At 47.6% G+C, this 25,815-nt stretch overlaps 2 protein-coding genes across 7 annotated transcripts in view; both read right to left on the bottom strand.

Annotated features, from left to right (window-relative positions):
• The window catches only part of map2k7 (mitogen-activated protein kinase kinase 7), a 104,856-nt gene extending 103,789 nt beyond the window's left edge, over positions 1–1,067 (bottom strand). For all 3 annotated transcript variants that reach the window (XM_052042093.1, XM_052042094.1, XM_052042095.1), the window contains exon 1: positions 932–1,067. In XM_052042093.1, coding sequence (XP_051898053.1) covers positions 932–1,067 — 136 coding nt within the window. The remainder of the gene's footprint in view (positions 1–931) is intronic.
• A 3,781-nt stretch (positions 1,068–4,848) lies between these two features.
• On the bottom strand, positions 4,849–25,722 carry LOC127584992 (volume-regulated anion channel subunit LRRC8D-like). 4 transcript variants are annotated; one of them, XM_052042084.1, is made up of 4 exons: positions 25,539–25,677; positions 18,452–18,649; positions 10,815–10,924; positions 4,849–9,505 (listed from the first exon to the last, which is right to left on the bottom strand). In XM_052042084.1, exon 4 carries the CDS (start codon positions 9,501–9,503, stop codon positions 7,029–7,031), a length of 2,475 nt encoding a protein of 824 aa, XP_051898044.1. In that variant the 5' UTR covers positions 9,504–9,505; positions 10,815–10,924; positions 18,452–18,649; positions 25,539–25,677; the 3' UTR covers positions 4,849–7,028. The 4 variants fall into 4 exon arrangements, with proteins under 4 accessions (XP_051898044.1, XP_051898045.1, XP_051898046.1 ...); XM_052042085.1 differs by lacking the exons at positions 18,452–18,649; positions 25,539–25,677 and adding an exon at positions 25,687–25,722 and having other exon boundaries at positions 10,815–10,927; XM_052042086.1 differs by lacking the exons at positions 18,452–18,649; positions 25,539–25,677 and adding an exon at positions 25,692–25,722 and having other exon boundaries at positions 10,815–10,927.
• Between the last annotated feature and the right edge of the window lie 93 nt (positions 25,723–25,815).

The following is a 25,815-nucleotide window of genomic DNA, read 5'->3' as shown; positions in this document are numbered from 1 at the left end:
TTGATTTTATACGGTCGCTGGAAATCTGAAACAGAATCACTCTGGAACACTTCAGTCAGGCAGCATCTGTAGAGGGAAAGGAGTTAACGTTGCTGGTCGATGGCCTTTCCAATTAAACATGACAAGGTCCTCAGTCTCTACAGACGCTGCCCGACCTGGTGAATATCTCCAGCATCTTCAGTTTATAAACCATTTTCTTTGAGCTCCAGTTTGGAGCTTGAAGGTGATTGTTTACATTAAATGTTTTCTTTCGATGCTGCGACAGTAAAGTGATCCGTGAGCGGGCAAAAAACAGAGGGAAGGCGCGGGTGACAGCAACACAGCAGTGCGGCCTGCAGCCCCGCCCGGTGGGGCAGCGGCAGCGGGAGGGGGAGGCTGCGGACTCGGCCCCTCCGGCACCACCTCAGCCGGCGGGGCTGTTGATAAATAAACAGGCCACAGGACCCGGAGGCGGAACCATCTCCGTCTACAGCCGACCCCACCGGAAGTAACGTACTCGGGACCCGATTGGCCAGGTACTCTGACTGATGGGTGTCTCTGCCAGTCGATTGGCCACGGCGGCTGTCCCTCAGAGACACATCCCTCGCCCACTGCGAGCAGCACGGGGAAGGGGGCCTACCGTGGCTTCTCCCCCACGTCCAGTGTGGCGGCTTCGGGAAGGGCAGGTGGAGGGGAGCGAGACTTGTCACCGGACAAGTCCCACGGCCATCCCGTCCTTGCCCTGCTCGGATTGGGCCGGAAGGATGATTGACACAGATTGTGACGCGGGCAGCCACTCTGATTGGTCACAATAGCTGCCTGTCACGGTGGATCCCGCCTGCAGGGATGACGCGGCCTGATTTCCGTTGTCAGGGCAGTGAGGGGTCCGATCCTGCGCCTCGGGCACTGGGCCGACACACCCCCTCCCCGGACCACCGGGCTCTTTGCTTACTTGGTCGGGGTCTCCTCGGGCTGGAAGGCGAGCTCATGTCGAGCGAGAGGTCGATGCGGCGCCGCGCCTCCCGGTTCTCCTGTTTCAGCTTGGCTTCCAGGCGCGACAACTTCTGCTCCAAGGAGGAGGCCGCCATCTTAGCGCGAGATGCAGACGGAGCGCGCAGGCGCGGGGAGCCGGGCCCGGCCCCTCCCCCCCCATCCCCGGGCCCGACCCCTCCCCCCCCCGGGCAGGGCAGCCCAGCCCGGCCCGGCCCCGCCCCTTCCCCTCCCCCCGCCGCGGTCCAACCCCTCCTCACACCCCACCCGGAACAGGTCTGGCCCTCCTTACAGCCACCCGGGGCCAGAGCAACCGTCCCAATCCTCCTCAGCCCTGCCCTGCCCAACCCAGCCTGGGCCATCCCGACCTAGACCCACCCCACCCCCCTCCCCCCACCCCACCGCCAGTTCTGTCCCACTCCACCCCCCTCCCCCCACCCCGCCGTCAGTTCTGTCCCACTCCACCCCCCTCCCCCCACCCCACCCCCCTCCCCCCACCCCACCCCACCCCGCCGTCAGTTCTGTCCCACTCCACCCCAGACCTCCATCTACCAAAGTGCTTCTTAAATGGCACTGTTGTACCTGCCTCACCCACTTCCTCTGGCAGCTCGTTCCATACACTCACCACCCTCTGTGTGAAAAAGTCACCCCTCAGGTCCCTTTTAAATCTTTCCCCTCTTGCTCTAAATCTATACCCCTAGTTATGGACTCCCCTACCATGGGGAAAAGATTGTTGCCATCCATCTGATCTGTGCCCCTCATGATTTTATAAGCCTTTATAAGGTTGCCCCTCATCCTCCTATGCTCCAAGGAATAAAGACCCAGCCTGGCCAACCTCTCACTGGAACTCAGGCCCTCCAGTCCTGGCAACATGCTTGTAAATCTTTTCTGCACTCTTTCCAGTTTAACCACATCTTTCCTACAACAAGGTGACCAAAAACTGTACACAGTGCTCCAAATGCAGCCTCACTAATGACTTATACACATGCAATACAATGTCCCAAACTCCTGTACTCCACATCCTGACTGAAGACCAGCATGCTGAACACCCTTTTCACCACCCTGTCTACTTGTGATGCTGCTTTGAACAAACTATGCACTTGTACTCCTAGGTCCCTCTGTTCCATTACACTCCCTAGTGCCCCATCATTCATAGTATAAATCCTACACTGGTTTGACTTTCCAAAATGCATCACCTCACAATTAATTTGCCACTCCTCAGCCCACTTCCTTAACTGATCAAGATCCCCAGTAATCTATGATAACCTTCTTCACTATCAGCACCACCCTAATTTCATGTCATCCCCAGACTTACTGATCAAGCCTTGTGCGTTCACATCCAAATCATTTATATAATGACAAATAACAAAGGTCCCAACACTAATCCCAGCAGCACACCACTAGTCACCGGCCTCTGTTCAAACAGAGGACCTTCAACCACCACCCTCTACTTCCTACCTCAAAGTCAATTTTGAATTCACCTAACTAGCTCTCCCTGGAACCTTCCAGACCAGCCAACCATGCAGGACTTTGATGAAGGACTTGCTAAAGTCCAGATAGCCAACATCCACTGCCCTCCCCTCATCTACCTTTTTGGTTACCTCTTTACAAAATACACAAAAAGGATCATCAAGCATGACTTTCCAGGCACAAAGCTATGCTGACTCCTCCTAATCAGTATCTGTCTGTACAAATGCTGGTAGATCCTGTCCCTCAGAATTCCATCCAGCAAATTCCCCACTACTGACGTCAGTCTGACTGGCCTGTAGTTCCCTGGCTACCCCTCTTAAATGTGAGGAGATTGCAAAGTGGCTCCAATGCAATTTAGATAAAATGGCTGAGGAGGAGCATGAGTGAATGCAAGATCTAACAATGCTGTTATTAACTCCCCACCTCACCAGAATTAATTGACAGTTACTCTTCAACCATCTGGCCCTCTCCATCTCCTGTCCCTTGCCCATAGATATGGTCTGTGTGTGACAATGGGTGGCCTTGCTGAAAGCAAGTGCTCAGATGCAGCAGTCAGTTAGGAAGGCCTTCACTGCAAGAGTACAGGGGCTAGAACGTCTTGCTGCATCCAAACAGGGCCAGTCTGGAATTGTGTAAGCAATTTTTGTTTCCTTATCTGTGGAATGATTTTCCCACCTTAGAGGGAATGCAACAAATGTTTGCCAGACTGATTGTGTTTCAATGTACATGTGACTAATAAAGAAATCTTATCTACAGAGATGGAAGGACTGATATCCCGGGGTGGGGGGGGGGGGGGGGGGGGGGGGGAAATTAGGTTAGTTAGGTCTAGGTCAGGTCATACTCACCTCAATGCACCTTCACAGGCCAAGCCATCCCATCCAGAAAGGCCACCCTGCTCTATTCCATCATAGGGTTGATCCTGGGTCAAGCCTACCCAATTCCATCCATCCAGGCCAAACCTCCCCTATTCTACATACCCATGACAGGTAAAATCTGCTCCCCCCCCCCACCCCCCTGGATTTTACCCACCCAGAGCTCGGAGTGAATACACTCCATTCCATTCTTCTGGGTTAGGCCAACCCACACAGCTCCACAAATGGCTTGGCCAAACCGTGCCATTCTCCCCCTCCTGGCCACACCAGTCAAAACCAACCTCATTCCATCTTTGAAGGTCTGCTACTACTCACCTTCTCATCTAATTTCCTAGTTCACTTCAACCAATTCACCTACAGTACCTTTAAAAATGTGATTAAGGCCTTAGGTTTTGCAGCTCTCAAAACAGAATTGAAGGTTTATCCCGTTAAATAGAACAGTACAGAACGGGAACAGGCATTTTGGCCCATGATGTCTGTGCTGACCATGATGCCAATTTAAACTGCACATCTGCCTGCATGTGGTCTACTTCCCTGCCTGTACAGAGTCATAGAAACAGGAACAGCATGGAAGTAGGGCCTTTGACTTACTACATTTGTGTCAACCATTCACACTAATCTCATTTTGCTCTTGCATCCCCATCAGCTCTCTTCCCCTCACCTACACTATGGGCGGTTTCAGTGACCAATTGACCTACCAATGCACACACGATTGGGGTTGGTAGGTTAATTGGTGTGTGGGAGGAAACTGGAGCAACCAGAGGAAACCCATGAGGTCACAGGGAAAACATGCAAACTCCACAAAGTCGGGACCTTGGGTCAGAATCTAACCCGGGTCTCTTCTCAAAAGATTCTTTGCTATGAAATAACTAATTAATCCTGCCTCAGTACATATGACCAGCTTTAAAATAACATTTTCCACAGTTGGGTATACTATGTATTGTACTAGGAACCTTTCCAACTGCTCAAGGAAGTCCTTGCTAGCTTGATTTACCCAATCTATGTGTTGATTAAAGTCACCCATGAGTTTTGGTGGGTGACCCAAACATTACTCATGTTAAAAACATACTTTATTTCTTGACTGATACAGTTCAGCCTGTAGACAACTCCCCATCAATGATTTAAGTTCTACTTACTAAGTTTTCATAAAGATCACATTTCACTGATCTGCCCCACCTCCTTTCCCATTTTGTCTACACTCCTGAAACATATGGAATATCAAGTTCCCAGCCTTCATCAACTTGCAACCATGTCTCTGTCATGGCCAGATCATACCTACGTATTTCTATCTGTACCATCTTGTTACAAATGCTTCATGCATTCAGATAAAGTGCCTTTCCTTTTTTTTTGTGCTTTGACTTTATTAATTTCTGCACTCTTAAAGTTGTACACTGTTTATAATTCCTATAATCTAACCCATACTATCAGTATCCCTTTTCCTTTCCCCAAACCCACTTTTTGATGTTTAACACTCCCTGACCCTCTAACATTGGTCACAGATAAACAGCAGGAAATAATGCTCCTTCTGAACACTCGATCAAGGCTAAATTCTACTTTCAATTTATTTCCAGATAAAAATCACATACAGATAAACATTTGAAAATCCACTGATGAGACATATACCCTGGCTACAGCAGGTTTGCTGGTGAAACGGATTCTCCCCCTTCCCTTGGTGCATCATGTATTTCAGTGTGATTATTTGCTGCCTCTGTTTGTAGAAGAGTTGCATATAGAAGATCAAAATCCAGAAAACTTCATGTGGTCTTCAATCTCAAACCAATTCCAAGAATCTCTCAGCTTTAAACACCATGCCTGAAATTATCAACATACTGCCTCCTAAATTCTTTCATCATCATTGATCACACTTTGCCCAAATCAATAATCAGAACAACTTGTTCTCCCCAAGACTATTAAGTTTTGTTTCATCCTATTGCCAATTTTTTGCTTAATTAGTTTAATCAATGTTTTGTCACAATGACAGACCATCATAATTAAATCATGCTGTGCGAGATGACCAATCTCAATCATATCATTCAAGTAATAACTGTACAATTATTCACCTCCCACTTACTCTGGTTATCAGCCCAATTTAAGTGATCACCACTTGTTCACCAAAATGTTGATTTCTTTTTAAACAAGGTGACTAAAAGGGTGCAGTCCAACCATCAAACTCCATCTGCCCAAGTTGAAATCCTGCATGTTCTGCTGCAATGAAACAGCTTCTCTGACCCTGATGGGATGTATTAAAACAAACTCAACTGCAGGTTGAAACACAGGTTAAGTCTGTGATTAGAGTGGCTCTGTTCCCCTTCAGACACTACTTGTTACTTACACCTTCCAGTTCTGATAAGACAACATTTGCCCCAAAACTACAGCTTGCTCATTCTCTCCACACATGTAGGATCTCGTTAGCAGTTTCTGGTTTTTAAATATTAAATGTCTTTCTGAAGATTTGGGTTACAGGTCACAAAATAGTGAGAGAAAGAAGAGTGTGAGAGTGTAAAACAGAGAACAATGGGACAGAGTGATGCCTGCAGAACAGAGGAAGAGAAAAAGAGCAAAACAGACAGGTGTGCAAAATGGAGAAACAGAGACGAGTGCAGTTTGGAAAAAATACCATAGACTCTGGATAACTGAAATAAAAATAATGTTGAAAATACTCAGCAAGTCAGGCAGTATCTGTGGGGAGAGAAATGGTTAACATTTTGGGGTGATGACCTCTTGTGAGCCATCAACCTGAAATATTTCTCACTCCACAGATGCTGCCTGACGTTGAGGCGTGGCTGTACATGCATGTGCGTGACTTTAAGTACATATGCATGTCTGCACATTCCTAGCACTTTCTGTATCTGCAGTTCTTTGCTCCTAAAACTTATAATCAATTGCACTCATCCTGTCACACAGACTATTCCTCTGTGTTGTATATCTCTTGTGATTTTCCCCGTCTCTCTCTCTGTTCACATTGAGCTGATGTGAATAACTAGATTCCACACCCCCCCCCCCCCCCCCACCCCTCTTGAATGTCAGAACCCGTCTCCTACAGACTGAGCTTCCAGAGATCAAATGCACAGATTGGTGACCCTGCACTGATGGTGTACATCACCCCAGGCCTCAGTGAGTACTGCCTGCTGCACATAAACCAATGGCCTTTACAAAAGTTTTAGCTTTGAAGCATTTAAGTGACATAACTGAATTAGCAATAAAACAGAAAGTACCAAAAGGACATAGCAGGTCAGAGAGCATCTGAGGAGAGAGAAAGAGTTAATATTTCAAGTTGATGCGAAACTGCTGGAGAAACTCAGCAGGTCAGCCAGCATCTGTGGAAGCAGAGGGATGGTCAACATTTCAGGTCACGACCCTGCATCAGATGCTGCTTGACCCACCAAGTTCCTCCAGCAGTTTGCTTATTTGCCAGATTCCAGCATCTGTAGTTTTTCTTGCTTCTCTATCTCAAGTCGATGGCTTGCAGAGTTCTGACCTGCTGAGTAATTCCAGTGTTTTATTTCAGATTCCCAGCATCTGCAATATTTTGCTTTTGGCTCTCTGAATTAGTGCCAATTCAAATTAGCAGTTCATTTTCCAAACCAGTGGAGTTTTTACTTTGGGACTCAACTCTTTTTAGTGAATTTTAGGTGACTTAAAAATCTTGAAAGAGTTGTAGCACTTGGCAGTCGATTCAAGGATAGAAATTCCCCACTACAAATCTACAGAGGCAAATTAAGCAGCAGAAATAAAGTCTTGTTCTGTGAGATTATCTTTGACCTCAGTGGGGAGACAATCAAACAAAATATCCTCAACAACGAGATTAGTCTTCTTCAGTAACACGCAGTGGCCAATCTCAGCTGGAAGTCTCTCCAAGTGATTACCTTTCAGTTCCAGGTACGTGAGTTGTGTCAGCTGTCCAATTTCAGGGGGAATGCAAGTGATGCAGTTTTGGCCCAGATGTAAAGTCTTTAGTTTTAGGCACTGGAACAGTTGAACAGACAGGGTTTCAATCTTGTTTTTTGTGATGGAGAAATGCTGCAGGTTCTGGAGTAATTGAATGTCTAGGGGGATAGTTGTGAGCAGATTGTGGCTGAGATCCAGGTGCCTCAGCTTTCTCAGGGTGAAGAGAGCACTAGGCAAGGACTCCAGTTTGTTGTTGTTTAGGAAAAGCTGCTCAAGGTTTTTGATGAGACTGATGGTTGTTGGAATGGAGATGATGGAGTTGTGCCAAAGTTTGAGACATGACAGCCGTTTGAGGTGCTGGAGACTAACAATCTCCTCAACGGTTTGAATGTTATTGGATTTCAAGTCCAGTTTCTGAAGGTTAGCAAGGCTGAATACTGCATGTGGGATTCTCTCAAGCTCACAGTTCTGCAGCTCAAGCTCAGACAGAGTGGCTAACTTCTTCAAATTATTGAGGACCAGTAACCTTGTGCCATCGTTCTGAATGACCAACTTAGACAAGTGAGCAGCAAGTTCCATGACATTGGAGGGAATTTTAGAGAGGTTGCTCTTCAGGATGAGTATTTTGAGGTGCCTCAATTCCTTCAGGGACTCCAGCCCAATGGCCTTGTTGGTTTCGGAATTCAGATTACCAGAAAGATGCAGTTCTACCAGGTTTTTAAGCGAGTATACCCATAGAGGGATCTCACCAATATCAGTGAATTTGACATGCAAGATGTGAAGATGATCTCTAAGGAAATTGAAGGCAATTTGATCAACCTTTGCAGGGCAATGGTAAAGATAGAGCTCCCTCAGAGCTGCCATCTGGGAAATTTTAGCTGGCAGCTTCACATCAGGAACCAGCTCCAGCTTCAGGACTTCCAGATCAGTCATGTCAAAGACAGCTTTTGGAATTCCAGACAACATGAAGAGTTGCAGTTCAAGCTTCCCTTGGCTGTTTTTGGACACGTGCTGCCTCAGCTTCTCATAAGTCCACTCGTGGTTAAGGTTCATCTCCAGTAGTTTGCTCTCACAGCCTTCGGACAGAAAAATGGCAAACCTCTTGGAATAGAGTTGGTCATATTGGTCTACCATGTGCAACAAAAAAGCAAAGTCATTCTTAACATCGGGAATGTCACTGAAATTGCTCTCCTCACGCACCTTCTCAAAGGAATATTCTTTCAATGAACCTCGGAACAGCCAGAACAATGTGTAGAGACACACCAACCCATAGAGTGCGATCAGAATGATATAGGTGATGAGGAGCTTCTGCAGCATGTAGGCCATACTATGAGTGCAGAAGAAAACAGAGTAGCCAGTGACATTTTTGATCTTGGGCTTGCAGATATGTTCAAATGTGATTGAGTTGACAAAGGTAAATGTGTAGCTCAGAATGATCATGAATTTTAAAGCCTTCACAACTGTCTGACCGACATAGAATTTGTAGATCAGGTCTCCATCCTCGGTGTGAGCCCGGAACTTGCGGACCTTCTCAAAGAGAGCCTTGGCCTGTTCACCGTCCTGCTTATCCAGGATGTTCATCGAGGGCGATCCAGTGACAGGAGGCTCAAAGGTCACTTCGGGGCAGGAAGTCAATGAGGAACAAGTGTCAGAGTTCTCACTGGGCTCCGGTGTCACTGACTTGAACATTTTAGTCCGATATTGGCTGTTTTCAGAGTCTTCATTGGCAGTCTCAGAAACCGCTTTGGTGGTCCAAGGTGACTCAAAACACTTGCCCAGAATGGCGACAAAATGCTCTACCTTGGAGGAGGTTTTTGGGAATTTGAACCAGAAATTGCCACTGATCATCAGGATGATGGAGTGGACAAGGGCTACATAAGGGAAGTACTTGGAATACCACGGCAAGGCCTTCTGGTAACAGACCTGACTGATATAAACATACTGCTGGTAATCCAAGTTTGTTTTATGACCTCCTACTTTTGTGCTCTTAATTCGACCTGATGAGGATCCTGAAGGTTCTCCCGTTATTCCCGAGGAACTGGAACCATTTTGGTTCACACTGTGGGTCTTCTCGGAAGCTTCTGTTTTAGGGATGGAACATCTCAACGTGGTGTTCAGACTGTGCACATTGTTGCAAGGTAAACATGCAACTTTATCGTTAGAAATGAGCAAGGTGGCTGACAGGAGGGACACCATCAACATAACCACTACAAAATAGTCCATTAGAACGTCCCACCAAGGTTTGAGAAGTCGATGAGTGGGCTGACTCTCTGAGAGAGTGGCAAGCTCTGTCAGAGTGATCATGTCTGCAAAAGAGAAATGGGAACATTAAGCAGCAAGGAACATTTTTCTACCACTAGCCTCAATGTCACCATCTAACCCAGTGTATTCACCTATGGTGCAACCAAGCCCAATGCAGAATCGCACCTTCCACCATCACGCAATGCAGGACACCCACCGCAGTACCCAGAAACCCCACTCACCATTGCAGTTCTCCACACCTCCCAAGGCCAAAGCAGGTCACAATCATTAGGCCACACACCCACACTCCGGCCCCAGCGAGGAACATGTGTCACCAAACTACCTCTCACACCCCCACCAGGCAGGCAAGAGCCCACCAGCTTCTCCACAAAAATCACTGGTTGATGAAAGGCAGCTGGAGGCTGGTTGGTGGGGGTGGGAGAGGACGATGGGACTGTGCTCCGCTAGGGAGGGAGAGCTCCAGGTTTCAGGAAGGAAGTACCTGTGGAGTGGTCCCTAGGGGACTAGATTCTTGGGGTGGGAGGGCTTCACTAGGGGAGTCACTTTCCTCTAGCATTGCATGGCTTACTGAGTTGGTCCTCCCTGCAGCCAAGGAGGAGGAGTGGAGACATGATAGAGGTGAACATTAGGGAGGATTTAGAGAAGTTGTACCCTTTAGCCAGTGGTGCAAGGAAGGGGGTGGGGGGGGAGGGGGAGGGGTGAAAACAACAGATTTAAGGTCTTGGGCAAGAGGTTCAGGGAGGATGTGAGGAAGAACATGCAGTGAGTGGTAATGACCTGGAAGGTACCTGCCACGAGGTGGTGGATCCACAATAACAGAACAGACAGGCTGACGAGGACAATGGGGCTGAGTGCATTGCTGTATGGAGCTGACACAGCCACAATGGGGCAAATAGTCATCCTGTGTTGTATTAATGATCCCAGAGTGTCCAGGGCAGTGTATGAAAGTGTACAGCTCATTACAATTTGGTAGCCCAGAGCCACCAAATGTTGCCATGGAAGTAGATCATTGGATAGGTTCAAATGTATGAGGAGAATTGGCCACAAAATACACTTATTTGTTTAGTGGCAGTTCTGCCAGGGTTTAGGCCACCGGGGTGTGGGGTCCTGGTGGGGAGGGTCTCCTGGCTGTGGGCTCCCAGAGGGACCCTCCCCACTGTGAGCCCGCTGGGACGGGTGGCCCCCAGTGAAGGGGGTGGGGTCCCTAGGACAGGGAGTGCCCATGAGAAGTATTTACCTCAGTGTTTCATTTTTAGAATTCATTAGACTCCCCAATTTTGTTTTTATTCCAAATCAAATCAAATATTCCCAAAGAATGTCAGATAAAGTGAAGAGAGAGTGTCAGATACTCACATGAAGATTGGAGTGGGCTTTCTGCTGGAGTACCAAATGGATGGAAGATTCCAGGTTAAAGCTCCAGTCCAGTGGTAAACCCAGCTACCGTCAAGTATCCACACACATACCTGCAGAAGGAAGAGCTACTGTTAATGACCAGTGACAAACTCATCTTCTATATCTCCAAAGTCAAACCAACCAGAGTTGCAGCAGACAGCAAAAAGTCAGCAAGGATTTATAATGGGCAGGAGCAGGAACCATGTGTCACTGGAAAGAAAGTATTGGTGGAAAGCAGTTACTAATGGGTAACGTGAATAAATCCAGCCTATCAGATCTCTCCTTATAACTACAGCCCTCCATTCCAGACAACATTCTGGTGAATGTCTTCTGCACTCTCTCTATTGCTACCACATCCTGTATGGTTACCAGAACCACAAATACTCCAAGTGTGGTCTAACCAACAATTTGTACAGCTACAACATGATATCCCAACTCTTGTTTTGCTCAGCCTAGAGAAAATGAACAGATGATCTAATGAAGTGGTTTTAGATGAATGGATAATGGTTGTGAATGGGTAAAGAGGGGGACTTCTTTTTTCATGAAAAAAAATAAGTTCAGTTCAGGGCAGTAACCGTAAAGTGAAAACCCTTTATGGTTTTTAGAGTCTGGTGAAAACTGGACCCCTTGCCTCAAAAAAAAAACAGCAGTTGGGTGTTGATTGAAGAGGGATTTTTTGTTAGGTGAGGGGATTAAAGGACATGGAACCCACATAGGTAGATGGAGTGAAGGTCTAATCAGCCACAACCTCAGTGCAAGTCTGAACACGATCCAAGGGAAGAACAGGCTTCTCCTGGCTCTCCGTATCCCGGTGGTCCACTGAATCAAACAGCTGGATTGAAATTACAAGGAATCTTGGAATCATGAAGGGTTTTGAGAAAGTAAGGGGCTCTGGTAGGGGAGCTGGTGGTGAGGCATTGTCAACATGATATGCAGCACAATATGCTGCCAAAGGAACAATGGCAAGGGTTTCTTTATACACGGTTTCTTATTTATTCCTTTTTCAGGATCTGTGCAATGTTGGCAAGGTCAGCATTTATTGCCCATCTCTAGTGAAGAATTAAGTCACCTTCCTGAACCATTGCAGTCCTTCTTGTGAAGGCATTTGCCTAGTGTTTCAAGAAGAGAGTGTTTCAAGATTCATACCCACCAACAATAAAGGACTAGCAGTAAGAGTCCAGATGGTGTTTGACTTGGAAGGGAACCTGCAGGTGGTGGTGTCGCCACGATCTGAAGCACTTGTCCTTCTTGATAATGGAGGTCATGGGTTTGTGAGGTTGCTATCAGAGTAGCCTGGGCAAGTAACGTCAGATTAGTCTAGCCAAGTATTTTGTAAGTGGTACAGACTGCAGTCACATGGTGGAGGGATGAATATATGGGGTAGTGGATGGGGTGCCAAGCGATTGCTTTGCCCTGGATGGTATTGCACTTGAGTGTTGGAGCTGTACTCATCCCAACGTGTGGAGAGTCAGCTACGTACAGATAAAATCACTTTGTGAAAACCTTGAAATGACAATACACGCTGGTGCCGGAGACCTTTGAGAGTCACATGTTTAGCAAGTGGCATGAAGCCTCGTTTCACAGGACTGTACAGAGTATGAAACTTGGAATTTTTGGTGAGTTGTGAAATGAGATGAAGTGGGAAAATGAGATGCTGCATTTGCACTATAAAGGTATGTAGCAGGGTATGTGGGAGCTGGGTGACACCACCATAGGTGTCTGCAGCTCCAGGAACTTGTGCTCAGAGGTGATGAGGTGGGAATCTGAGCTTCAGGTATTTCAGTGCACGAGGGTGGGAGAAAGTTACCTGGACACTGGCACATCCATTACAACAAATGCTGTAGATATGGTGTGCCCAGGACATTAGGGTGTGACTCAGTGTGGCAAATCTAGAGATCCAGAAGGTAAAGTTGGAAAAAGTTTAGTCCTTGCACACAAAATGGGTGTAACTGCAGATTGCATGACCAAGAGCAAAGACTCCAAGGAGGATGAGCAAACTGACCACAGCATCATAGGAAAGGAGGTTCTTCAAGTTGGGGAATGGAAAAGAATGTAGCAGTGATAAGGAAAGCATGAATAGGGGTGCATACTGTTCCCTGCAGCCAAGAGCACGAGGTCCCAAAGGCTGTGTTGCCTGCCTAGTCCCAGGATTAGGTACACCAGAAGCACAGTGAGACAGGCAGCACTTACAGGATCGTCAAAAAGCAAGAGACGCAAGGCCCAGAGGCGTCAGCAAGACCAGCAGCAACTGAGGACTTGGTGGCAGCATGGTGTAAAAGGAGTGCCAGTTAGAAGGGGACCAGCTGTCTTGAAAGGGGATACAAGGTCAAAGTGTGGACTTTGGTGAGGAGGGCAAGTAATGACCAGGTAAGGTTTTGTTTTGTTCTTTTCTTTTCTTAGAAGGGTCCGGGATAAAGGAGATGGAAGCTTTGGCAGTGGGATGTTCCTCCTGCAGGATGTCCCCGAGGATTTCACCTACAGGAAGTGTGCCCAATTTCAGTTCCTGACCAACCATGTAGAGCAGTAGAAGTTGTGACTGGACTCCCTTTGGAGTGTTGGGATGCAGAAAACGTGGTACGCAGTACGTTTAGTAAGTTGTTCACACCACAGGTACAGAAAGGGGAAATAGGTGACCACCCAGGAAGGGCAGTAAAGGCAGGCAGATAGTGCAGGTCATTCCCTTCTCAAACATTTGTACTATGCTGGATACTACTGGGCCTCCCAGGGAAAAACAGCAGCAACTGCCCAGCTTGTGGCACCACAGAGGGCTTTGCTGTACAGAGGGGAGGGATAAGATGGGGGCAGACATAGCGGGAAAGGATTCTATTGTAAGGGGGATAGGTAGGTGTTTCTGTGGCTGCAAACGAGAATCCAGGGTAAATTGATGCCTCCCTGGTGCTAGGGTCAAGGATGTCTCAGAGCTGCAGGACATTCTGAAGGGGGAAGGAAGAGTGGTCATTGTACATATTGGTACCAACAACATAGGTAGGAGAAGGGATGAGGTCCTACAACATGGGTATAGGGACGTAGGTAGTCGTTTAAAAAGCAGGACCTCAAAGACTATAATCTCTACATTGCTTCTGGTACCACGAGCCAGTGAATGGAGGAGAATGAGTGGCTGAAGGAGTGGTGCAGGGGGATGGGCTTTAGGTTCCTGGGGAAGGTGGACCTGCACAAGAGGGATGGGTTGCACTCAAGCTGGAATAAAACCAATATCCTCACAGGAAGGTCACTTAGAGGAGAAAAGGTTAGTAAGTCCGGTAGGCAGAGCAGGTAGGTAAATGCACATGGGGAGAGTGCAAAGCTAAATTGCATCTATTTTAATGCAAGAGTCTAATCAGTGAGACAGATAAACTCAAAGTTATGGAGCAATATTGCTACCACCACTGAGATATAGTTGAAGGACAGGCAGGACTGGTAACTTGGTATCCAGGGTATAGAACTTTTAGTGAGACAGAGGTCATACAAGAGCAAGTGGCATTGCACTGTTGGTCAAGGAATGAATTACTCCAATATGGAGGGAGGGTATCCTGGAAAGATGCCCTCCCTCAAATGAGGTTACAGAGAGATGTGACAAAAATAGGGTTCAAATAATAGAGGATTTCAATTTCTCCAAATATTAACTGGGATTGCCTTAGCACAAAAGGCTCAGAGGGAGTGAATTTTTTTTTAGCTGTATCCATGAAGAGCTTATCCACACAGAACGTAAAGAGACCAGAGGGAAGGTGCATTACTGAATCTCGTCTTGGGAAATGTAGCTGGTCAGGCAGAGGGAGTGTCAGTGGGGGAACGTATTAGGGATTGTGACCATAAACCTGCTCCTTGTGGGCGGGTTTGCTAGAGCTGTTGGGGAGGGTTTAAACTAGGTTAGTAGGGGGATGGGAACTAGAGTGTTGGGTCAGATGATGGAGCAGTTGCTGTAACAGTAGATGCATTGTGCAGAGAGACTATGAGGGAGGACTGGCAGTGGATAGGGCATAGTCAGTTGGAGGAGTTAAATGTGTGTTTACTTTAATGTGAGGTATTAAGAATAAGGGCGATGAACTTAGAACACGGATCAGTGCGTGGAATTACAATGTTGTGGCCATTACAGAGACTTGGCTGTCGCAAGGGCAGCATTGACTGTTTCCAGGGTTTTGATGTTTCGAAAGGAATTGGGAGGGAGGTAGAAGGTGTGATTGGGGGGTGGGGGGTTGGAAAATATCACAGCTGCAGAAAGGGAGGATGTCGTGGAGGGGTTATCGACTGAGTCAGTGTGGGTGAAAGTAAAAAAAACAGGAAGGGAGCAGATCACTCAATTTCTAATAGGCCCCCCCGGGAGCAGATAAGTAAACAGATTTTGGAGAGGTGCAAAAATAACAGGGTTGTTGTCATGGGTGATTTCAACTTCCTGATATTGATTGGCACCTCCTTAGTGCAAAAAATTTAGATAAGGCAGAATTTGTTAGGTGTGTCCAGGCCGACTGGAGGAGAGGTTACACTGGATCTAGTACTAGGCAATGAACCTGATCAGGTAACATACCTCTCAGTGGCAAGCATTTTGGAGATACTGACCACAACTCCCTGACGTTTGGTATAGCCATGGACAGGGATAGGAGCAGTTGATATGGTAAAGTTTTTAATTGGGGGAGGGCTAATTACAACGGTATTAGGCAGGATCTTGGGAGTGTAAATTGGGAACAGATGTCCTCAGGGAAATGCACAGAAGAAATTTGGAGGTTATTTAGGGACGACTTGCAGGGGGTTCTAGATAGGTTTGTCCCACTGAGACAGGGAAAGGATGGTAGGGTGAAGGAACCATGGTTGACGAGAGAAGTGGAACATTTAGTCAGGAGGAAGCAAAAATCAGGCAGAGCTCTTGACAATTATAAGGTAGCCAGGAAGGAGCTTAAGAAGGGACTTAGGAGAGCTAGAAGGGGACATGAGAAGGCCTTGGCGATGAGAATTAAGGAAAACCCCAAGGCATTCTATACGTACGTGAAGAACAGGAGGATGACCAGGGTGAGAGTAGGACCGCTCAGGGATCAAGGAGGAAACGTGTCTGGAGGCTGAGGAGGGCCCTAATAAATACTTTGCTTCAGTGTTCACCAGAGAGAGGGACTTTGACAAATGAGAGGTCAGGGTAGAACAGGCTAATGTGCTGGAGCACATTGAGGTTAAGAGGTAGTGTTGGAGCTTCTGAAAAACATTAGAATAGACAAGTCCCCAGGGCTGTACAGGATATACCCCAGGTTACTACAGGAAGCGAAGGAAGAGATTGCTGGGGCATTGACAATGATCTTTGCATCCTCCCTGGCCACAGGAGTGGTATCAGAGGATTGGAGGATGGCGAATGTTGTTCCCTTGTTCAAGAAAGGTAATAGGGATAATCCTGGGAATTATAGGCCAGCGAGTCTTACATCAGTGGTGGGCAAACTATTGGATAGGATTCTTAAGGACAGGATTTACAAGCATTTGTAGAAGCCTAGTCTTAACAGGGATAGTCTGCATAGCTTTGCGAGGTACATGTCGTACCTCATGAGCTTAATTGAGTTTGAGTTGGTGACAAAACAAACTGATGAAGGTAGACCGGTGGATGTGGTGTATATGGACTTTAGTAAGACGTTTGACAAGGTTCCCCATGGTAGGCTTCTCCAGAAAGTCGTGAGGCATGGGATCCATGGAGACTTGGCTACGTGGATTCAGAATTGGCTTGCCCACAGAAGGCAGAGGGTGGTAGCAGATGGAGAGTATTCTGCCTGGAGGTTGGTGACTAGTGGTGTTCCACAGGGACCTGTTCTAGGACCCGTATAATTTGTGATTTTTATAAATGACTTGGATGAGGATGTGGAAAGGTAAGTTAGTAAGTTTGCAGATGACAGGAAAGTTGGAGGTGTTATGGATAGTGTAGAAGGTTGTCGTAGGTTACAACCAGATATAAACAGGATGCAGAGTTGGGCAGAGAAGTGACAGATGGAATGTAATTGGAAAAACGTGAAGGATTTTGGAGGATTGAACGAAGGCGGAGTACAAGGTTAATGGCAGGATTCTGAGTAGTGTGCAGGAACAAAGGGATCTTCAGTGGATAGGGTGGTTAAGAAGGCCTTCATTGGTTGGGGGATTGAGTTCAAGAGCTGTGATGTAATGCTGCAGCTCTATAAAAACTCTGGTTAGACCACACTTGGAGTATTGTGTTCAGTTCTGGTAACCTCATTATAGGAAGGATGTGGAAGCTTAGAGAAGGTGCAGAAATTTACCAGAATGATGCCTGGATTAGAGAACATATCGCATGAGGAAAGGTTGAGTGAGCTCAGACTTTTCTCTCTTGAGCGACTGAGGACAAGAGGAGTCTTGATAGAGGTGTACAAGATTATGAGAGGCATAGACAGACTGGACGGCCAGCACCTTTTCCCCAGGGCAACAACGGCCAATACCAGAGGACATCGGTTTAAGGTGAATGGAAGAAAGTTTAAGGGAGATGTCAAAGGTAGGTTGTACTGTTCTATATAACTCTACATTTCGAAGTGGTTATGGAAAAAGATAAGGATGGACCAGGAATAAATGTCCTAAACTGGGGGATGGGCAGTATTATTAAAATAAGGCAGGACCTGGCAAATCCAGGCAAGTCTCCATCTGAAAAACACGACGATGCTGGAGGAACTCAGTAGGCCAGGCAGCATCCATGGAGAAAAGTAGGTTGTCAACGTTTCGGGTCAGGACCCTTATTCAGGACTAAAAATAGGAAAAGGGGAAGCCTAATACATAGCAGGGAAAAGCAGAGCAGTGATAGGTGGACAAAAGAGGGGAGGTGGGGTGGACAAAAGGTGGTGATAGATAGATGCAGGTAAGAGATAGTGATAGGCAGGTGCAGGGGAGGAGGGGAGAGCAGATCCTCTGGGAGATGGGTCAAAGGTAAGAAGAGAAAGGAAAATAAAGGGGGGTAGAAAAAGGAGAGGGGGGCTAGGAAAGGGAAGAAGAGAAGAAGCATGGTGGGGGGGGGGGGGTGGTGTTGTGGGGAAGGTGGGTGGGGATTACTTTAAGTGGGATAATTCAATGTTCATGCTGTTAGGCTGCAAGGTTCCAAGACAGAAAGTGAGGTGCTGTTCCTCCAGTTTGCACTTGGAATTCTCCTGGCAGTGGAGGAGGCCACGGACTGACATATCAGTGACTGAGGGGGAGGGGGAGTTGAAGTGACTGGCAATGGGAAGATGCAGGTCGTGGTTACGGACAGAGCGCAGGTGTTCTGCAAAACAGTCACCTGGTCTGCGTTTGGTCCATCTAGATTCCAGCATCTGCAGTCCTTTGTTTCTCTAAATCTACATTTGCACAGCGGGAAGCATTCAAAGGAGAAATAGCAAGAGTTTAGGGCCACGTGTTTGTTTAAGAGTGAAAGCCAAGAGTAACCAGTACAGGAAACTCTGGTTATCGAGGGTTGGATAGAGAGAGAAAAGCATCATCATCGGGTATAGGGAACTAAAGATGGGGGAGGACCATCAAGATTATAAAAAATATAGTGATGCTTTCCCCACACCAGAGGTAGATAAAACCGGAGAATATAGACTTAGGATAAAGGGGTAAGAGATTTAGAGGGGATCTTTTTCACCCAGAGAGGCGAGTACCTGGAACACACTGCCAGAGAGATTGCTGGAGGCACAGTCACTGACAGCACTGGAATCAGCTGGGCATTGAAGGATCCGGGTCGAGTGCTTGGATGCTGGTCGTTAAGTGCTAGGTGCCCACTGGTCGGTGTGGATGGCTGGCCAGGTGGCCCGTTTCCATGCTATACAACTCGGAGCTCCTTCATTCTGGTGAGGAACCTGGAGTGGGAGTAGACGCTTGGTTTGTTTTCCTTGGTGCAGAAGAGGCCAGGGTGGGTTCATATTGAGGAATAAAATGTTATGAAGGGCACAGGTAGGGTAGATAGGAGGAAACTTTTCCCCTTTACAGGGGTGTCAACAAGTAGAAGACATGGGTTTAGAGGGGATCCGAGGAAGAATCTTTTCACCCAGAGGGTGGTTGGAATCTGGAACACACCGAGTGGATGGTGGAGGCAGGTACTCTTACAACGTTTGACAAGTATCTAGAGGAGGATTTGAACCACCAACACTACAACCAAGTGCTGGTAAATGTGCTTGGTGCAGATGGTAATGGGTGACCAGCCTGGCATGATTGCCTGTTTCTGTACTCATTGGCTCCAAGGTTCGTTTGCTGTGGTCTACAACAGCATCAGTGATGTTGGTAGGGCTAAGGTGAACATCATGAATGTAAGGAACAATGTATGAAACAGGAACTGGGGTAGATCATTCACACTCGTGCCTGCACTGCCAGTCAGTACAATCGTGGCCGATCTTTTATCTCCGGGGCACTTTCCCACACTTACCCCATATCCCATGATTCCCTTAATACCTCAAAATCTATTCAACTCTCAACTTAAACATTTAACAAGTCTGCAGACAGCCCTCGGGTCAGAGGATTCCAAAAGCTCACTACCATCTGAGTGAAGAAATTTCTCATCTATCTTGTATGGCTGACCACTTATTTTGAGACTGACCTCCCCGATGCTAGAGACCCTAGCCAGGAGAAACATCTACCCTGTATTCACTCTTTCAAACCCCTTAAGAATTTTACACATCTAAACTCAAAACATTTAATCTCCCCTTTCAACAAATCTACCATCCTAGGAATCATTCTCCTAGGGAGGGAGACCAGACCCGTATGCAATATTCCAAGAACAACTCCACCAGGCCACATGTAATTGGAGCAAGACATCTATTCTTGTCCTCAAACTCTCTTGCAATAGAACCAATGTATGTTTGCTTTCCTAACTGGTTGCCATACTTGCTGTTAGAAGTGGCTGCACAGATGGCAGGTGCATTGGTTGCAATATTCCCAAAGTTGCCTGGATTCTGGAAATGTCCCAGGGAACTGGGAAAGCCCAAGGCTAATTAAAGAAACGTGATGGCACTGAGAAAATGCTGGAATCCATTATTAAGCAAGCAGCGGCAGGGTAATATCATCAAGCAGAGTTAGTGTTTGACAAATTGATGAGAGTTGTTTGAGGATAGAATTAACTGAGATAAAGGAGTGGTGTCACTTGATTTCCAGTAAATAGACAATAAAGTGCCACAGAAAGCTTGATGCACAAGGTAAGAGCCCACGGCATTGGGGATAATGCATCAGCCTGGCTAGGGCATTGATTAATGAATGGAAAGAGTCAGGATAACTGGATCACACTCCAGTCAGCAAAGTGCAGCTTGCAAGGTGCCACAGGATCAGTGCTGTGGCCTTAGTGCTTTAACATCTACATTAGAGACTAAGATAAAGGGATCATTGCAGCAGAAGTTGCTGGTGATACAATGAAAGGTGGGAAGACACAACAGGAGGAAACAACATTCTGCAAAAGGATACAAATAGATTCAGCAAGTGAGTAGCAATCTGGGGAAATGTGAAATCCACTCTAGTGAGAAGAATAGTAAAGCAGAACATTTTACAACAGCTACAGAGTGCTGCTGTACAGTGGGATCTGGGTGTCCTTGTACATGAAGCACAGAAAATTAGCAGGCAACTCATTAGGGACATAAATAGAATCTTGGCCTTTATTGCGAAGCGAATTGAGTATAAAAGTCAGGGAGACTTGCTCGAACTGGACAGGGCATGGGCGAGACCACGTGTACTGGGCGAGACCACGTGTAGAGCACTGCAACCAGTTTTGGACTTACTCAAGGTGGGCTCTACTTGGAGGTAGTGCAGAGAAGGTTCACGTGGTTAATTCCTGGAATTAAGGGATTGACATGGTGGAAAGGTGAGCAGTTGCACATAGACTCATTGGTGTTTAAAAGAAAGAGAGAATTTTACTGAAACAGACAAGATTCTGAGGAGCTATGACAATGTGAAAACTGAGAAGGTGTTTCACTTGCGAGAGAGGTAGAGTCTCAATAATGGAGGCATTTCTCCTCAGGGGTTGTGAATCTTTGGGGTTCTCTAGCACAGAGATTGCAGAGATTGAAAGACAAGGGGGTAATGTCTCGCCAGTAGGGGAGTTGAGGGATTTAAGGAACAGGCAAGGGAGTGGAGCTCGTTCCCCACCACATCATCAGACCAGCTCTGCCCTTGCTCAACAGTGGAGTGGGCTCAAGGGCAGTTCAGCAATTTTACTTGGGGTCCAGTCAGAGCTCCAGCCAGGGAACAAACCCACAGAGATGGTAATGATGGTGCAAGCATCTTCTCTGGCTGAGTCACATGGACATGACAAGTAGGTTAAGTGGGAAAGCTGCAGGTCACCTGCTGGTCTCTGAAGGGAATGGTCAGTGAAGATGGTGCTCCCTGCAGGACTTGAATAGAAGGAAGCACATACAGTATATGCGAGAGGCCTGCTGCAGTACATGCGCAGGGTTGAATCAGCAATGCTTAAGTGTCTACTGCACACCCATGGTAAGTGACAAGGACGGTACATTCAGAGTCAGATGTACAGCATCGAAAAGGCCCTTCAGCCCACTGCGTCCATCATGCCTATCTGTACTAATCCCACTTGCCTGCTTTAATTTCATACCCCTTTATGCCCTGCTCATTCATCCAAGTATCTCTTCAATGTTAAGGCCTATCTTTTTGACTGATGAAGAAACTCCACACTCATTGATAGTGCAATAAGCTGTCACATCTGAAATACGACAACTATTTTCTTCTATTTTACATACGAGGAGGAACCAAGTTGTGGGAAACAGCTGGGTTGTTGGTAGAAACAGATCAGTCCAACCATTCATCCTACCTATACACCTAGACCACATGCCAGTCACTTTAGGAGGGATAGGATCATGTCACTCAGATTGAGGGATTGTTCATGAAAGGATCAGAGCCTGGGCAGTAGGGAGATCCAAGAGCCTCTTGCACTCTGGGATACATGTCCCACTCGAACAGACTCCACAGTCTCCAGCTAGTAGCCGGTAGACCACTGGTAGACCAGGCTTACAGACTGTAGCTCCCACACTTAGCTGGGTGGTGGGAGCAGGTCCAGCCCAGGATGAGAGCAGAGCTGCTGTGGGCAGCTCTCCTCAGATGGGTGTGGTACCCAGACACAGAATCTGACAACCATCCATCCGATGGGGAATGTGAACCTTGGACTGAGCAGAGAATTCCTGGAAGGGGTATGGAACCAACGGCTGTGGTGAGGCAGCATGGCTGCAAACAGTAGTGTGATATCCCCATTGAGTTTGCAATGAGAGCAGGCAGTATTAACAAAGGCAGTACTTTGAGACACGAGGAGGACATCGGCATTATTCGAGAGTCAAGAGTCTCAGTGTGGACCCTCGGGGTGTGTGCTGGCAGGCATCGGCATCCATCTTGCTGTGGGTCAGCTTTGGTATCACAGTGGGAACACAATACCAGGGCTGAAGGGTCAGTACAGGAGCACTGGGGAGGCTACCACAAGGCAGGGATGTGGAGCTGAGGAGCAAAGTCACAACTGGACAGAAAACTGGACTGGTGGGAGGAGGGGAAGAACAGGGGTGGGGTGGTCTCATCTGGGGCCAGTGACAGACCACTGACCCAGAGTGAAAAGCATCACTCGGACACAGACTCCCTGAACAATGCAGCTGTTGTCAAGTGCCGAGGGCAGGCAGTTCAGAGGAAGAGTCCATCATCAGTTTGAACAGCAAGAGAGACAGTTCAGACTTTCAGGACAACAACTGCATCGGTCCAAGAATGCACAAAGCAGGAGAGAACAACTGGCCCGGCACAGGGTGCAGTGAGGTGACATCCATAGAGTCTGCACAGACAATGCTGGCAGACAAGGTGAGACCATGCGAGTTCTGGGAGGCTCTTAACAAGTCTCTTCAGATCACGGAATCGCTGAATGGGTCAGATCAAGAATATTGCGAGATGGCTGCTGTGCGAAAGACCACGTTACAATATGGAGGCAGTTCCAAGAGACCTTTAACAGAGGTTACAACAGGTGTGAACATACCAACGTCAGCCCAGTGTGGCTCAATCACAGTGCAGCAACACCGAGTGCGAACAGTCGTGTCAGAGTTGAAAGCCTCACCGATGATCCAGAACGGAGAGTTCAGAGAAGGTGACAAACTTTAAACAGTGACTGCAGCAAAAAGGATCCGCTGTCCACAGGGAGTCAGTGGGAGACGGGATGCAAGGCAGTGAGGCAAAAAGATGGGGAGACTTCAGAGGCAACCAAAGTAGAGATTAGTATGCAGTAGTATACTAAATACAATGTGACTGTAGTTGTTACTGGTGCTAAGTTTTATACAAACAGTTAAAAGTGTAGAGGTGACATGGGAAGATGGTGATCAACGATATGTAACAAAATACATTCAAGGCAACAAGTGTAGAAGGGGATGCGAGGCCAGAAGCACAAGGATGACAGGAGTTACCCCACCCCATTGGGCATTTCAGCAATGTCAAGGTGCAGCTTGTACTGGAGTTCAGTGAATGAACTGATTATAGAACATAGAACAATTACAGCACAATTCAGGTCCTTCAGCCCACAAAGCTGTGCTGAACATGTCCCTACCCTAGAAATTACTAGGCTTACCCATAGCCCTCTATTTTACTCAGCTCCATATACTTATCTAACAGTCTCTTGAAAGACCCTATCATATCCGCCTCCACCACCGTTGCCGGCAACCCATTCCACGCACTCACCACTCTCTGAGTAAAAAACTTACCCGACATCTTCTCTATACCTACTGCCCAGCACCTATGTCCTCTTGTGGCCACTATTTCAGCCCTGGGGACTATCTACCCGATCAATATACACCTTATACACCTCTATCAGGTCCCCCCTCATCCGCCATCTCTCCAAGGAGAAAAGGCCGAGTTCCCTCAACCTACTTTCATAAGGCATACTCCACATTCCAGACAGCATCCTAGTAAATCTCCTCTGCACCCTCTCTATGGCTTCCACATCTTTCCTGTAGTGAGGCGACCAGAACTGAGCACAATACTCCAAGTGGGGTCTGACCAGGGACCTATATAGCTGCAACAATACCTCACGGCTCCTAAATTCAATTCCCCGACTGATGAACGACAATACACCATATGCCTTCTTAACCACGAGTGACTGACAGACACATTGTTGTATCAGACACTTTTTTTTACTGCCTTCAGTAAAGGAAGTTGCGTTAATAGCAGCGCCTTTGTGTTTGTGCAAGCAGCAATACGAACAGGACCCAGAGGGGGACTGGCTTAAAACAGAGATAGTACAGCTGGAAGGCTGCAACTGTAACCTTACAATTTAAAAAGGAGCGAGAGAGAGAGAGCGCATGAGGAATTATTGACTGGTTAGCCTCATAACTTGACTGTCCAAATACAAAATATACAAAACTCTTACAGGGCTTATCCAGGTAGATGCAGAAGTGATGTATCCGTGGGTGGATCAGAGGGTCACAGTGTCAAAATAAGGGGTCAGCCATTCAGGACCAGGATGAGAAATTCTTTCTCCCAGCAGCTTCAGCTGCTGAGTATTTTCAAGACAGATCAATAGATTTTTAGATTTTAAAGGAATCAAGGTAAAAGGTCAGCTGCAATCTTACTAAATAGAGGAAGCAAGCACATGGGGATGAACTGCCTCCTGTTCCATCTGCTTATGTTTCTATAATTCTGGGCAATGAGCACTGCCCTACTGCACTCCAACATCAGTCCTCAACCACACAAACACCATTTCTCCCTGATCAGTGCTGACAGGATGCAGCAAAGACCCAAGGGCCCTGTGTTAAACCACAGCGTGAAGATCTTTCTCCATTTCCAAAACTCTTCTCAGTCATAGTTATTGGAAACAGCTCATCTTGCTGGGCTACCTTCACCCTTCTCAACTTCACTTCAGGAAGCTCAGATTGACCAAATGTTTTGACAGTGGGCAAGGGCTTGAATCTCACACCAAATGGGCCCAGGGGTTGGAGGACAGACATACACACTGACCCCACAAAAACAAAAGGCTTGCACTTCTATGTGCCCAAGACAGCCTCAGGAAGTTTCAAAACACTTCACAATCAAGTGTCATCACTGTTGCAACACAAGAAATGCAACAGAGCAGGTCCCCACAACCAGCAACAATAATCAGTTAAGTGATAAATATTGGCCAGGACATCACTAGAGAAAGTAGTAATGCTGGAAATCAAAACATAAGGCGCTCAGCAGGTCAGGGGCATCTGTGGAGGCCATGGCCTTTCATCTGTTTCTCTCTCCAAAGATGCTGCCTAACCTGTTGCGTAATTCCAGCATCTTGTTTCACACTGCTTTCAATGTCCCTGCAATCATACCATGGTATCTCTCATTCACTAGTGAAGGGGTCTTGGATTAGGCACCTCTCTCCACACTGCACGTCAGCACCACTGTTGGTTAAGATTGTTAATGTTTCTTTATTAGTCACATGTACATCGAAACACATCTTTGCACAGTGTGTTCAGGGGACAGCCGCCAGTGTCGCCGCGCTTCCAGCGCCAACATCGCACGTCCACAACTTCCCAACCCGGACGTCTTCGGGACGTGGGAGGAACCCGGAGGAAAGGCAGGCAGGCGCGGGGAGAAGGTGCTCACAGACCGCGGCGGGAACCGAACCGGCCCGCCGGCGCTGTGATAGCGTCGCGCTCGCCGCGCCCCGTCCCGGTGGGATTTACACCCAGTGTGAGGCCGCTGTGGCCCCACAGCCGGGCCGGGCCCGACCCGACCCCGGGGCCGCGCACAAAGCGCCGCGCTCACCCGGCCTGAGCAACTGGTCGCTCCAGGGGCCAAAGGGCAACGACTGCGCCCTGACCAAACCAACACCTGCTCCCCGCCGGGCACACGGGCTGGAGCCGCCCTCCCCACTGCGGCACAGACCCCCGGGTCGGGGCCCCTACCTGTCCGGTCCGGTCCGGTCCCGAGGACGGCGCCGGCGGCTCCGGGCCTGGGCTGGGGCGCGGCGCCTTTATGTGTTCTGCACATGCGCGGTAGCGCAGGGGAGGGACTGCGGCGGCGGGAGGATCTCGGGGGCGGG

The sequence above is a fragment of the Pristis pectinata genome, chromosome 31 (genome assembly GCF_009764475.1).
Source record: "Pristis pectinata isolate sPriPec2 chromosome 31, sPriPec2.1.pri, whole genome shotgun sequence".
In the NCBI taxonomy this organism is placed as follows: domain Eukaryota; kingdom Metazoa; phylum Chordata; class Chondrichthyes; order Rhinopristiformes; family Pristidae; genus Pristis; species Pristis pectinata.
The sequence above is the reverse complement of the archived record's forward strand: the minus strand, read 5'-3'. Positions and strand labels throughout refer to the sequence as shown.